This window comes from Limulus polyphemus, unplaced genomic scaffold (assembly GCF_000517525.1).
Source record: "Limulus polyphemus unplaced genomic scaffold, Limulus_polyphemus-2.1.2 Scaffold71, whole genome shotgun sequence".
Taxonomy (NCBI): Eukaryota; Metazoa; Arthropoda; class Merostomata; order Xiphosura; family Limulidae; genus Limulus; species Limulus polyphemus.
The window spans coordinates 808,189-824,084 of record NW_013665681.1 but is presented as its reverse complement, the minus strand read 5'-3'; the positions used below and the strand labels follow the sequence as shown (position 1 = coordinate 824,084).

General features: G+C 29.8%; 1 protein-coding gene across 1 annotated transcript in view; it reads left to right on the top strand.

The window, feature by feature from the left end:
• Positions 1–10,471, top strand: part of LOC111087541 — a 27,878-nt gene extending 17,407 nt beyond the window's left edge. The window contains exons 6-11 of the mRNA XM_022394509.1: positions 2,772–2,927; positions 4,462–4,543; positions 7,160–7,309; positions 8,617–8,737; positions 9,335–9,376; positions 9,940–10,471. Of these exons, the coding sequence (XP_022250217.1) occupies positions 2,772–2,927; positions 4,462–4,543; positions 7,160–7,309; positions 8,617–8,737; positions 9,335–9,376; positions 9,940–10,115 (727 nt within the window). The 3' untranslated portion in view covers positions 10,116–10,471. The remainder of the gene's footprint in view (positions 1–2,771; positions 2,928–4,461; positions 4,544–7,159; positions 7,310–8,616; positions 8,738–9,334; positions 9,377–9,939) is intronic.
• Positions 10,472–15,896: the final 5,425 nt, after the last annotated feature.

Sequence of the window (15,896 nt, the reverse complement as noted above, 5' to 3'; positions counted from 1 at the left end):
ACACAACAATGCAGCTCAGCCTAACCTTGTAATCAACAGATCTGACAGGTACCTGATGATGACAAAACCTTGTCGAAACGTTGTACATTTGCTGTCATGTTAAACTTATATTAAAGTTTTTCTTCATTACCCATTTAAGCCGTCTCCAGCCATTACAAGATTATGGAGTTGGGTTGGGAAGTTCTCCCCTACCCACCATATTCTCCAGATATGGCACCATTAGATTACCATCTTTTTCGTTCGCTGTAATATCATCTTAACGGGAAAACGTATGCAAATGTGGAGGTTGTTAAAAAAGGACATCGATATGTTTTTGCTTCAAAGGCAAGTGATTTCTTTAATCAACATGGGCACTAACTGGGACTTCCGGTTTACATGACGTCACACATCTTACTATATATTACATTGCGCAGGCTAAAGGTCGCCCTTTGTTCTCCTGAAGAAGAATAGTCAACTATTCGAAAGCGCTTGAGTTTTGGGTTTTATTTTCAGTCTATTACACTTTATATGTGATCCTTTGTGCTAACTCTTATCAAAATAGACGACCTAATAGTTTGCATTGTATTTAGTGAAGGAATTATTCTCCGGAGTGAGTTTGATGAATAAATATAAATTTGCTCGGCTGTATCAAGATTTATCTTGAAATTGTTGATGGAAACTATTTTTGTTTTTATTTTATCAGTGTAAAGATCACTAAAATCAAAAGTTTCTGTTGTTTTAGTCTGAAAGCCTTTAATTTTGTCTTCACATTCTATAGAATTACTGGCGATAATGAACAGATTAATAATGGCTATCTCTCTTTGATAATATTGCAGTATTGGTTTAAAATGCTCTTTAAGACCCTTTCCATACGTATAGGGATCAACGGGTATGTCATCACGTTTATAGACTTAACATTCAAAATTTTATTAAACTAATTTAAGGTAGCAGGCGATTGGAAATATACAGCATTCAAAGCAATTTTCTTCCAGTAATATGTTTTAGATGACAATGTGACTTGACAATTATCTTTTCAAAATTAAATCATAACACATAGTTCCATGCTGTTTAAATACTACAAAACAGCTATAATTATTCTGGATTCATATATTAACTTTGATCTTTTGATAGTTTAGATGCTTGGTAATAATCAGAAATTTTGTTCTTTCTTCTTTGTAATAATTACATCAACAACTATTATTATATACAATACTTTCAAGATCCTCAAAATGTTAACTTTATAAAATAACTTACATGTACTGTTGATTATATAAATAGGTAAACACCCATTTTAACTTGAATGCTAAACAGCTATTATGTGATTTTGGATGTTTGGAAATTGTACCTGTCATTATACATTGTGTGTGTGTGTTTTTAATACTTTTTATTGTTATTTTGCTAAATAAGCCCCTTTCCATTGAAAAAGTTAGCCTTTGATATATTTTTCATGGTTTTTAATAATTTATAAGTATATTAAGAATATTTAATTTAAGAACTACTAACTGTGGGTTCGTCATAAATACAAGTGAATTATAAACTTAAGTACACTAATGATTTTTTTTTATTCTCTGCAAGGCTATTGCCTAAAAAAAGTTACGAAGTACTGATAGGTAATATTGTATGAAGTACATTAATGGGCTTTCGTAGGTCACAATATGTTTTAGATTGTAGAAAGTTGTGCTGATGTTAAGTTGTTTGAAGAACGTTACATCTATGACAGCATTTAAGGCTAACAACTAGTGCTTGTGTGTTCTATTATTTATTTAATGTTACTTTCATTAACAGTATTGGTTATTATGCGTAATATATTTAGTTTTATTATTTTAATTTTTTTATTATTAAACTCTTATTATAAAGATTGTTTTACATTGTTATTTTATTAGCATAAAAAGTTACAGCTATCCTAAATCTCTTAAGCTGGCCTAACCTCGTGAGATATTATTGGGTTTATGGCCGAAAATATCGTTAAAAGCAAGGGTGGCCAACTGATGAAGCAATGTATTCTAATCTTTATAAGCGAGGATATAAAAAAATTATATTTAATTAGTTATTCACATTATTAATTTTATTTACGTTTTGTGAATAATCTTACAGTGCTTTAAGTACTGAGAAATCATTTGAAATGTAAAAAATGAAAATACGTTGAAATGTAAATAAGATATTTTTAATATTATATGCTAAACATGTTTAGACATGGTCAATTAAAGTTACGTATTTCTGAATGTTTCCTATACAACCTCCTTTTTGTTATTATAAAAGTAACTCCATTCACAGGTTTTATTATTTTGATTCAGTGTTTTCCACTCCCTAGATTATATATGAAAGATAAATTAACTCCCACGTTTAACAGCATTCTGGTAGCTCAGCAATAAGCTTGAGGTCTTATAACACTAAATTTAGCGATCGATTCCTCTGTCTCACGGTGGGTGAACTGTAACTTTATGGAGTTACAACGCTGAAATCCGGGGTTTGATCTCACTCGGTGGACAAAGTGCAGATAGCCAATTATGCAGCTTTGCACTAAGAAACACCACCTAAAAAATCGATCTCTCTGGTGTGTATGGCACAGATAGCCTGTTGAGTAGTTTTATGATTAAAACAAACACATACTAATTATATCCCTCAATGAATTTTTTATAACACGCACTAAATAGGGAGTTGAAGAATAGAAAACAAGATTGCATATGAGGTACGAAATATCGTATAGCTAATTTTTTAAGTAATATTTCTTCTGCCAATGATCAACTCAAAAATTAATCCCACAAGTTTTAGTTATTATTTATGTTTTACAGAATCAACAAGGTTGGCGACATACATCTGTTAGTGTTGACTACAAAAAGTGAAAAAGAAGATGTTATAGTTTGGAATGATGTAAGCCTTTTTTTCCTCAGCGGACAGGATTATTCCACACAATGGAGCTTTTTACCCAATACAAATTCTCAAATCAGGTAATTTAGGTTTTAAAAAATGCACGTCCGCCACAAGTAGTACGTATCATAAGTTTTGGTACGTTAAATTTAATTCAAATTTGATAATGAGGAACCCACTTTGAGGCTAATAAAAGTTTGGAGACGGCTTGAATGGGTAACGAAGAAAAATTTATTACAGGTTTAACATAGTAACAAGTGTACAATGTTTCCACAAGGTTTTGCCATCATGAGAAACGAGTAGTTTAGTAGCCACAGGAATATACGTACATAGTATGAAACAAATTAATCTTATGATCGAAAACTACTTAACGGCTAGTAAAAGAATCTTGGCTGGTTTAGAGTGGTGATGTTTTGTTCAGTATAGATGATTTATTTGATTTTACGTTTGTTGATGTTGCGTACTTTAAAATATGGGTATTTTAATAGATATATTATGATATTTTGTTTTGAAGTAGTAGTAAATATGTGAAGGTTTTTAATTATATTCAGTGAATCTTGTTTCCAATTTTCTTCCATTTTTTTCCGAAGTAGAATTCTGGGCAGTTGCACATTATTTTGTAAATGATTTTGGCATTGTGTACTTCTATATAATTATAAATTAGTAACGATTTTAGTTTAAGGCTGGACTTTTGAGTGAATTTGAAGCCAACATGCATTTTATATTTAATGGCAAGTTTTATCCAAGAGCGAATTATATTTGAACTGATTTCAGTGATAAATGGTAAGCTACAGTGTAAAGCTGTGTTGTTGATTGGTTCATTAATGTGAAGTTTGTTCCTGAGTTGAGTTTATAGAATTTTATTGTAGTGGTCGTATGAGATTTTTTTCAACAATAACTGGTAGAAATTGGCTGGTATGAATGAAGGATTCAGTAAAATGTGATTTTTATTTGTAATAGCGTTGTTCATTGTGCAGGCTATAGAGTCTTGAAAGTATGTTTATGAAGTTTTTACATATTGATCTTTTTTTTTTCTTGGTTTCATGAGCGAACTCACAGAGGCTCTATAGGCTAGTGTGAGTGTTTTTACGGAGTTTTGAATTTTTGAAATTAAGAAAGAAGGGTTGTTTGTTGAGTTCGTGTTAGATGGGGAACTTAATGTTTAGGAGAATGGATAGTTTGCGAGTGTTCAATAGAAGTGATCCAGCAAAAACGGAACCAACATATCTATACCAGTATAGGAGGAGATGAAGTGTAGAATTTAAGGTTTGTGCTTCAATCTATGTGGGGAGAGCACGTAATACAGGATTAACCATGCTTAAACTAACCACTGTCCATGGAATTCGGTTCATTGTTTCTAATAGATTAAAACTAAGGCATTTACAATATATGTAATTAAAAAATAATCTCATTTCTTCTTGAGTAAGGCCTGCTGCTATTCTTATGGATCTGGAACTTCTTGTATTTTGTTACACATTCTGAGAAATATCTGACAATGACAGTTTTGTAGGAATGGTTGCAGAAACTAGAATTCGTTTTGTTATGTGATATCACATATGTTTATTAAAAAAGAAACATACATTCAAACTGCTTTAATTTATATTAATATTTTAGGGCGGTAACATCAGGAATTTTCTTCAGTTCAAATGTCACAGACATTGTCCTTGGTATAAATGACAGTGAATACGGTTCGCAGGTAAGACATGCTGTTGATATTTTGTTTACACAATATACAGATGTAGACTAGAGGGCAGTATTAACATAATATTGTTATAGTTGTCCTTTGAATTTGATAAACATAAGACTGTAAACTCATATGACTATGATGTAAATGAGTATTCAAGACTTCTTAGGCTTGCTGTTGTTAATACTTATTTAGCTTCTAGTAGAAGTTCTAGTATGACCATTTTTAGTTAACTGCTTTATGTTCTGCTACAAAATAGCAGAAGTTATATAAAACCTAACATTTTTATAGCAGAAACATCATATTTCCATAGTAGTACAGAGGGATCATTTAAAAAAAAAGAAATAATAATTATGAAATGTTAATAACCTCTTCTAACCAGAATATTGTGTGTTTTACAAAAACCTGAGCTAAACCCAAGTAACTTTAATTACAAGCTGCTTAATGCCATAGTGGGTAAAGGTCAATAGACTGAAATCCTTACTTTCATGTTTCTGATTGAGGATGCTGAGACATTATATTCTAAGCACAATGACACCTACAGTTGAACTCACCATTGCTAAGAACTAATATATGTAAAAACCAGTCTAATTGAAAACATTAACTTAATTAGTTTTAGCCTAGCATGGAAAATTCCAATCATTCAAACTTCATAAATCTGAATATGGTTGTATACATTAAAAAAAAGTATTTGGAAAATTCTTTGGGTTTATACAAGTGTGACACAGTTGTGGTGTACAAACACAAGAATATATATTCACATTGCTAAGAAATTGAAGTAGATATATATTATATGTAAGTATTGCGGTATCTACAATTTTACAAATTTTGTTAAGTATTATAAGTATCAAAGTAAAATTTTTCTAACTATTCATACGTAGGCACAGTAGTGGCTCCAGCAATAATACTGCCATAACTATATAAAGAACTGAACATTTGGTCAAATCTGGGGTATTGACAGCTGTTCCAAGTGAATGCTGGAATGTCACTATTGTTATGTTTCTAGACATAACTAAATACTTTTATATCACATTAGAAACAGCAAGCAAAAAGTGAAAAAATTATTCTTTTCTTTTTTGAAGTTGTAATAATAAAATTTTGCTGATGTTAATCTGAACTAGAGATTGTTGACAACTGTAGCACATATATTAATGTATTTCATAAATATTATTTTGATAACTTTAATGGTGAATTGCTGATGGAAAACTTGATGAAATGGAATTTGGGTTGATAGCTCTCTTTAAGAAATGGTGCTCAAAATCCACTTTGAGTGGAATCTTATTTATAATCAATTTTAAAATGTATTATATCCATTATATATATTAAGTGAAATAACCATCCAAAGACTGATAAAAAAGTTGTTTTGGTTGTGCCCTTGCTCTTATTCCATTATCAAAGCCAGAATTCTTAAATGAATGGACTTATATGTTCAAGCTTTAATCAAGATAAAAATAAAGCTTGTTTATGTTTGAAAATAGTTTTAATAAATAAAACATATGTAGTGAAAAAATCTGAGCAGTTTGTATGAAAAACATTTAACATTTCTTAGCATAGAAAAAAGTATTACAATTTGTCTATTAGGACTTATTAATGAACACATGTGCATAATACCTAGATATATAAACTACTCTTTCCTGAAGTGCAAACTTTATATCTTCCTAACACCTGTAAAGTAATAGAAGTCGGTGATATTGCTTGTTAAAACAAAAAGTAGTGATATCTGATCAAAACATTTTGTATGTTCAAAAACAGATAAGTTATAACAAAGTGATCAGCCATATAAAAAAACATGGTATAAAAAAGGGCAAACCCTGTAAAGATGTAAAAGTGGGTAAGTTAAACAAGAGAAAACTTGATCTTTTTATTGCAACTAGAACAACCAGCAAAATGAATGTAAAAAGGGTGCCAAGCTTACTTCAAATTTTCCATATTTATCTTACCCACTTTTACATTACATCTTTACAGGGTTTGTCCTTGTATATAACTTTGCTTTTATTTTTTGATACCACATCTTTATATGGCAGCTGACCTGTTAATTCTAACTTGGCTGATTTTGCACAAACAGTATGTTTTGATCAAATACTAAGTATAAAATAAACACATTATATAGGTGAAAGGTTTGTATTCTACATTTCAAATTCTTACCAAACAAATTGAACTTGATACATTCTAAAAATTTCACTTGAAAAGAGAGAAAAAGAGAGTTTATTTATATTTTGAGTTTTTTTTTGAGTATTATTGGTTGTTAAAAATGTAAGTTTTCAGGCTCTGTTAGCTCTGTATATATCTAAAATTTTGGATAATAAATTTTTCCAGCTAGTATTTTAGAAATTAGTCAAAATAAAAGAATTATTATTTAATGATAATTTTCTATGAAATATTGCCCACTGTATCTATTGCTAGTATTTTGATATTTATAAGCTATCATTACAAAAAATATGTTAGTTGTCCATTTTTTTTCCTTTGAATTAAACAAACATTGTAAAAATATTCAGATTATTTAAAATTGCATTGTTGAAAAACAACTGGAATTTCAGCATAATTCATATAGTTGACAACATTTTCCTGCATTGATTTTTTAACAATTGTTTGATTTTGTTTTTGCTTTAAAATATTTTTGCTACTTAGCTTTTAGTTCTTGATGCTTCCACTGGTAGCATCAAATGGAACCAGACTTTTGAAAATGGAACAATTACAGTACTTATGACTACTCCCAAGTTGTTCTATTCTCGAGATGGATTACTTGTGAAGTTTGTTAAGCCATTGAATCTTTCTCAGGTATGGCATAATGAATATCAGCATTGATACAATTACTGAACATATCTTTTCTTTATTATACTTATATCCTTGTCAAAATATATATTTTCATAAACTATGTAACTTACATAGTGACAAATTTTGTACAATACATAGAGTCCATTTGGATATGCAATAAATTGTACAGTTTACTTCAGATTTCATTTCAAAAAAGAAAAAAAATTCTAAAGGTCTATCTTGATTATTTTTTCAAATTCAAATGTTCTTGCAAAACTAAAGTTTGGCAAGGTAGTACAGGAATCTCTTGATGTTTACACAGTGAACATATCTGTTTCAAGTAGTCTGAGTTACATGTGTGATGAGAATTTTATAAGTATCAACATCCAAATATTATGTTTGTCTTCATATTACCTTGTTTCTAAATTCAAAAAATTACCAAACACATTCACAAACACCAAGTTATGATGTTTTACAGAAATGAATACAAAACCACAACAGGGTTCAAACCCATCTCATTTCTTACTGAGAATTATACTCTTTGCTAAAAAACTGAGCCTCAGTGTATGTGCTAAAATATTTAGTTCCTTGAGACAATTTTTTATTTAAAACTTGCAAAACTATAATTCCCAGTCATTAGTTAAAATTGATCACTTGGGTGTAAGCCCTGCTGTCTGCTGAAGACATTCAAATAAAGATTTGTTGGATAACAAGTAAAACATAAGACTAATAAGTATAACAACACTGATAGAATTATAAGCCCCCAAGTTTGTTAAAAGCATAAAACCTTTAACTTTTCATGAGATGGGGGTCCTGCAGACTGTCTCAAAAACTTAGAAACCATTATTTCTCGGGTAGGGTATATAATGCAATAATGTGTAGGGCTAATTTTAAGTTATTTTAATGATAATGTTGACATTGAAATAGTTTCTCTGATCAGACATCTGTTAATTTATATGTAATTTAACATCTAACCTGCTAGATGTGATGGTGGATTGGATATACTTTATAATGTGTGTGAGTGTTCCTTGTACTGTGGTGTAGGTTCTAAAAAAATTTGCAAATCAACATTGGTAATGTGAATGACTTTTTCTAAGATTAACTTTCCAAATGAACAAATGTTTCTTAGTCAAGGACCATGTCTAAATGACACCATGTGGACTATGGCATAGGATAAAGTGTTTGAAACTGTTTTTTCTTATATGCCATAATACTTTGCTTGGATATGTTTTTAATCTTACATATCATACATAAGAACTATTTAAACATTAAGCATGAGTAACAAGCTAGTTTTAATAATAGAAAGTATCTATTTCTTTTTAACTCTCTAGGTGAAATCACAGGACAGGCAGCAGTTTAAGGACTACATAGAGCAGTATATTGTATTAGAGTGTACAATTTCTAATGACTTCACTATTGTGTTCAGTGAAATTGTCTCTCAGGGCTGTTCAGGTAGGTGTACTATAATCTGCAACAATACTGAATGTTATTCTGTAAATGTTTTTCAGTTATACTGTAGGAATGTAGTATTCATATTGACATGGGAAGATGATTAATAAAACAAAATGTACCTACAGCACTAGGTGGTGCATGAAGTTAAAATTTAAAATGTCATACTTGTCAGTGAAACATGAATAAAATATAAAATTAAGTAGACAAAGAACCAGTGCTGGATTTAGACTTGGTGAGGCCCTAAGCTATATAAAGCTTGGAGGCCTCTTGTTAAAAAGTTGCACCAGAAGGTCTCACAAAGGTGCATACCAAAACAGGACCTTGGGTTGCCACAAAAAATTAAAAACATATATATATCTTTTAATTATTTAATAGCAAGGTATTTAAAGTGAAAAATAAAATTTTAAAAGTAAAAAAAAAAATCTGAAATTTTGTGAGGCCCTAAGCTGTAGCTTGTTTAGCGTATGCCTAAATCTGGTGCTGCATAAAACTAATCTGAGATAAATGTTACAAATAAAACTTTAATGCACAAAAGAAAAGAACAACAAGGAAAATAATTTTGTATGTCTGCTTTACTTTTTTTTTCTTTATTTGCAGGTCAGGATTGCAGTCCAGATGTTTACAGTCCCGTTAAGACAGGTATATTTACACAAGTAAACAGTATGACTAGATAGTTTTCTATAGACATTTACAGTCAAATATCACATTTAATGTAATTCAGAAACTTAAACATCTAGAGTAATGCAGCTCAATTTTCAGTAGGGAATATTTTATTAGCCTAGAAAGAGCAGATATTTTGTAATGCAAAAATATTTGTACTCCAGCATTGTTTTAATTGTGCAGTTACGTGAAATACAGAAACTAAAATGACAAATTAAAGATTCAAGTTACAGATTTAACAGATAATATAAAGGCTTTTTAGATACATATATTTCATGTCTCATATCAAACAATTTTGATTTTTTTAGTTTTATTATTTTTATGTTTCTTTTTTCTTTTAATTTTTCATTTCAAGCTTCTTTTAGAGTAGTTAATCTTGCACATGATTATGCCAGAAAGTAACCTAGTATCTTAAAGTATTCAGGATGTGTTTACATTTGTTTATTCCATGATTGTATCAAACTATTCTTAACATAGGCATCTATGTTATTTTTACACATGTTTTTGAAATTATAAATTTTGTAATGATGTTTTATTTGCAGCCTCAGTGATCAATCTCAATCATGATGGAACCCCAGACATTGTAGTGGCTAGTACCTCTGCCATTGAAAACAATAATACTTTGGATAACTCCTTCCATCAAAAAACTGTGCTACAATTAGTGGATTTTTCAGCTCATATCCAATTGCTTCAGTGTAAGGTTCCATGTGATTGCTAATCTATTTTTGAAGTATGACGCTGTAAAATTACTGGTCTTTTTCTTTTTAATTTTATAATTTTCTTTTTAGAAAAATTTTGACTTAATTACTTGGCATTAGTACTGGTGTTGGAATATATTTAGATTCTATCTCTGTTTACATGAAATAGAGTGATTGCTGTAACCATTTACATCTAATGTGTAATTATATTTCTGTGATGTTGTAATTGGATATGTGTTAGTTTAACTCTTTTGCTGCATAGTTTGGATATATCTGAATAAACATTTATGCTCACTGACTGCAAAATTTGGATTTCCCTCTAGTCTGGGATTTTCTTTTATTTAGGAACATTTATTTATATTTTTTTCGACCTTTTTGATCTAATATATTTGTTATTATTAATAGAGTTTTTATTTTAAACTCAATCTAAAAAAACATAACGTGTGATTTTATTCTACTTAGAAGTAAGAACAATTTTCTTTTGTGGTACATTCTTCTGTCCGATGTTTATTTATGACTCGGAAATTGCTGATATTTCAGCCTAGGATACAGCATGGATTAGCGTACATTTTCTTTCCAGTGTATGAAAAACTCATTGGTTTGTTTGTACTCAAATGTTATGCCAACAGTCAGTAAGCTGTCATAAAATGATATAATATTTTTAATAATAACAAAATTATATATAACTCAAGCAAATACGTTATTACTTGTTATAAATTTAGCTGATGCTAGAATGGAAAATATATTCCCATATTTCTAGCTTTCAAGATAAGATAAAAATGATATTTGTTTACTTTCAAGAGAGTGTTCATTGCATTCTGTGTTGCAGTTAAGATGATAGTGAAAATCTTGATCTTTTTGTTGATGTTTGAGTCACTGAATGAGATGAGAATGATATCTGTTTTAGTTGATGTTGAAATTTATTACAGAAAGAGAGGTGATGATATCTGTTTTAGGTTTGTATGGAGAAATTTATTACAGTAAGAGAGATGATGATGATATCTGTCTTAGTTTTTGAATTAAAATTGATGAGGGTAAAGAAAGTGAGAATAATATATCTTATTATTCTTATCTTAGTAATTATTTCAATGAGAAAAGTGAGAGTGATAACCTTCTTTTTGTTTTGAAACTGATAACATTAAGTTAAGAAGAAAATTAAGCAATTGAAATTTGTTTTTCTCTTTGAAAAATCTTTGTATATTGACCATTTCAAATATGGGTAGACTTTTATATACAGTATACTTCCTGGTATCAAATTTCTGTTCTTTTTTTATTTTTACCAAATTGTGGAGTACAACATTTCTCTTTTTATTCAATTCAGAAAAGGATTATTCCTGAATGTGAGATTTTTGTAGCAAGAATTACACTTCAAGATGGCACTGACAGATCTAATGTTCCTTCTTTTTTAAAATAGTGTTTTTTTTATTCTGACTGTATCTTTATGTTATGTGACGTTTTTGTAGTACAGAATCATCAATTAATAACCCAGGAAAAACTAATCAGTAACCCCACTGTAGAAACGTTATTTTAGTAACTTTGCATGTGTGTAGGTGTATATAATTTAAGTACTATTTTTAAAATTTAAACTGGCCTTTTTAGTTTATAAATTATTCATTATGTGATTAATAAGTTATTCCTCTTGTTCTTGTGAGACCATTTTTTTCAAAAACAATTTCTATAAAGAAATGAATTTATAATTTGTAGTTTATATGAATGGTTAATTTTGTTGTTTGGCATCAAGAAACCCAAAATGTGTTGTCTTACTGTTCTCAAACAAGTGAAAGGTATCACCCTTGACAGTTGTTAGTAACATAACCTAGTTAATTGTATCTAGTCCATTGTTATTTGACCATGTTTTTGTAATAAGTACGGGCCAAAAAAGTGAAAGTTTCACTAATGAATCTTTGAAATCAAAACCTCATCCCCCCCCAGTGTCTTGAAGCTGTAAGTCTGCATACTTTTGATGCTAATAATCAGATTTTGATGCTCATGGTGGACACAGCACAGGTAATCCACTGTGTAGTTTTGTGCTTAATTACAAATAAATAAAATAAAAACCCACTTTTAAAGCTCCGTTTTTTGGGATTATGGCAGGGGTGGGCTGAATTCTTAAATTCTGCCAGCAAAAAAGCTAGAAGGAGCCCACAGATTTGTTATAATATTACTAAAATACATACTTTAGACGAATATGTTTGTTTGTAATTAAGCACAAAGGTACACAGTGGGCTATCTGTGCTCTGCCAACCACGGGTATCGAAACCCGGATTCTAGCATTGTAAGTCCGCAGACATACCGCTGTGCCACTGGGGGACGAAGAATATATCATTTAATGTTAAAACCCTAGTCATACTTAGTTCACATGATAAGTAGTGTTGAAAACACAGAGCATTCCTTCAAAAGATGGGAGGTAATATCTTCAATAGAAACGTTGTCATGTAAATTTTTTTTTATGCACATCATTATTGGTAGAATTAACATATGTTAATTTAATTGTTAATGTGATGGTAATAGACAAATAATTATTTCCTTATTGTACTGACATATAATTAATCTATTTTTTATGTATCTTTCCAAGGGAGCATACTGGGATTTTCTTGGTATCCCAATGAGTCAGTCTGCTCCTGGATTATGATATTATGTTGTTTTGATTCTCAAACAATGTTCTGTAAATAAATTTTTGTGGCTCTCTCTCATTGTGTAAGATGTTTTGAAATAACTGAAGGCTTTTTCTTTCTGCAGTTCTATGTAGAGTCCTGCTCCTAGCTTATATTTTAATAGCATTTTTTTAGCATATAGAAAAGTGGTTGGGATTATTATTCCTTATTTTTTAGTTCCTTCACATATCATTATTTTTATGAAAATAAATTATTATTAACTCTATGAAACTAGACTAAATATATTTATTATTCCAGATTTTGACTTAACAGTTTATTAAGAATACAGTTTACATAAATGCAGTTAACTATTGGGTTTAGCCCTAAAGCTTCATCTACTATATTGATGACATCTTAATGTTTTGTTTATGATATTTTAAATTTAGTAGTTCTCATAAAAGATCCCATACAGGATCCCACACAAAAGGTGCCATGAAGTTCAGAAAAAAAAAAATGACCCAAAACTCGAGCACTTTTGAATATTTGACTATTTTTCTTCAGGAGAATAGTAGATTAGGCTGTAGAACTAAACCATTGTTGATTGTATATATGATAAAGGCATAAGCTGAACTGATAAATAATGAATAAAATTAACTAAGTTTCTTGGTATTAGAGGTAATTTATTCTGATAAAAATTATTTAAACGCTCCAATTATGTCCTGAAAAGTTTAATTTTTACTTTTGACTCATCAGTTATTCTCACACGAGACCTGGATAGTTGGAATACTTGAAAATATTAATAAACAAATTTTCATTAGTGTATTATTTTCCTGACAATAATTGATTTAATTGTAATTTTGATTAATCATTTATTTTACATGACATTTATCAATGCAATTGATGCTCATATATAATCTATATAGATTATGCAAAAAAAATCATATATTTTTAGCATATTAAAATTTGTTTTTTAAATTACAGCTTTTAAAGTTTTAGATTGCTTTACACTGTTTTTAGGCATTTTAAAGTTCCCAAATATAAATTATATTTTGTTATATGTTTTTAACTTATCAAAAGATGACTAAGAAAAACCATTGAGAAGAAATAAGAAATTTGTCATATATTCTGAAGTCATGAGCCACTCTCCTGTAAAACAGGAGTTTATCTCTTTTATCAGAAGTAAAATATAAATCACCCACTTTGTGAAAATTTAACCCCATATTTGTATAAACTTTTAAATACTCATATTTCTAATAACAGTTTATTACTCTTTCTCCAAATTTTAATAGATATTCACTTTGCAACTAGATTTCTGACTAGCAAATATGTCTTTCAGATTTCAAGTGTATCAGGTTGTTTTTTTTTATTTATTACGTATTAGGTATTACGTATTATATATTAGATATTTATTAGTTTTCCACTGGTGATTTGGTTTATGAGTGTGTTTCAGAAATAAATTTTATCTGGTCAGGGTGGGTAAAAAAATAATCACACATTATTCACCCACATTAAAATGCATCTTACTGTTGTAGGCTCGCATCAGGCAGTGAAAGATGCACTGTTAGTGTAATTAAAGTAATGTTATTATAAATATATTGATTAATTTCAAAATATGTCTGGCTTCGTTGCAACATTGATTTCGAACTGTCATGTTATAGGCCTTGCCCCCTCCGTCCTAGAATGAATATAACTTTATAATTACTTTAAACGATAAATGAAGAAGATATTCTTAATACTTTTTGAACCGCCAAGTGCTGTTGGATGGAGAAATTGATACGTTTTTGAACAAAGAAACTTTTGAATTATATCTCATGAACCGAAAACTTGTCAAAACTAAAATAAATATATTTATCGCGAGATATAATCCAACAAAAACTTTATACATTTAATTGTAACCATTTCACTCTGGACATGGGGTGGTCATGTGTTAGAGCCCTGAATTTCGGAGTTGACGGGCCTCGTTCGAATCTGTGCTATACCACAAAATATTCTCCACACTTTCATCTATGGCTGCTTTAAAAGAACAACGGTCGATCCCGTAGGGTGGATGGTTGGTAGTAAGGAGCTGGTGACTGACTGTTTTCTCTCTGGTTAATAGTTCAAAATTAGGGACAGCAACAGATAACCTTAGTATCTTTGCCATAAATACAAATATTCCCTTACTCTACATATACATAAACATGTGTAAACGATGAATAAAGAGGTTGAAACCATATAACTATATGCAAAGATATGCGTACAAGCTATAAAAGCATAATTATCGGTTTATGCTACATTCTCTCTTAGTATTAGTTTTTATGGAAACGCGTTAAGAAATATTTGCATAATAGAAATAAATATACTAATAGTGAAGAAAACAGTTGAAATTATGTATATATCTATATTATGTTCTATTTGTAATATATAAGACAAATAAATACATATTGGGAATATAACATTTACTTGTTATTTGTATTTTGAAATTTGATTATACTGTACATTTCTCATTGAACGTTACTTGTTTAAGTCTTGTTTTTACTTGTATGACATCTTTAGGTAAGTAAGGATTTGAATAAAATTATATTTTCGAACTAAGTGTTTAAAATACGTGAATATATTATGATCTGGTACCTATTACACTGTATATTGTAGTCAATAATTATGAAATAAAGAGGTATTCTGAGGATAAATATCTTTCGGTGAGTCAGTGGTAAGTTTATGGACTTATAATACAAAAATCCAGGGTTCGACTCCTCGCAATTGACAGAGCGCAAATGGCCAATTGCGTAGCTTTGGGCTAAGAAATTACAAGATCTAAGAGTAATATTTTGAGGCTTAAAGGATTTTCCTTGAGAGATAACTCAAGTGTGTTTCTTAAGAGGAAATATACCAATATATAACACTCAAAACACAGTCTTATATAATGTTAAAACATTGTGTGAATGATCACGAAAGTATCAATCCAGTGCAGACTTTTAAAGACCTATTGGAGAGAATGTTACTGATAAAAACTGAATAACTGACTATGCAGTCCATAATAATGAAGACCTAAGATAGCATACTTCAAAGTACTATTGATATAGATGTTCACATTTAAGAAATGCTTCCATGAAAGATGTTTAGTGTCTAATTGGATATTCTATGGTGGACTTCTACTTTTGAAAGACACATCAAGTGTTGAAAACAGGTTATTTAATTCGAAAACCCAAAAAAGGCGAGCATTAACCC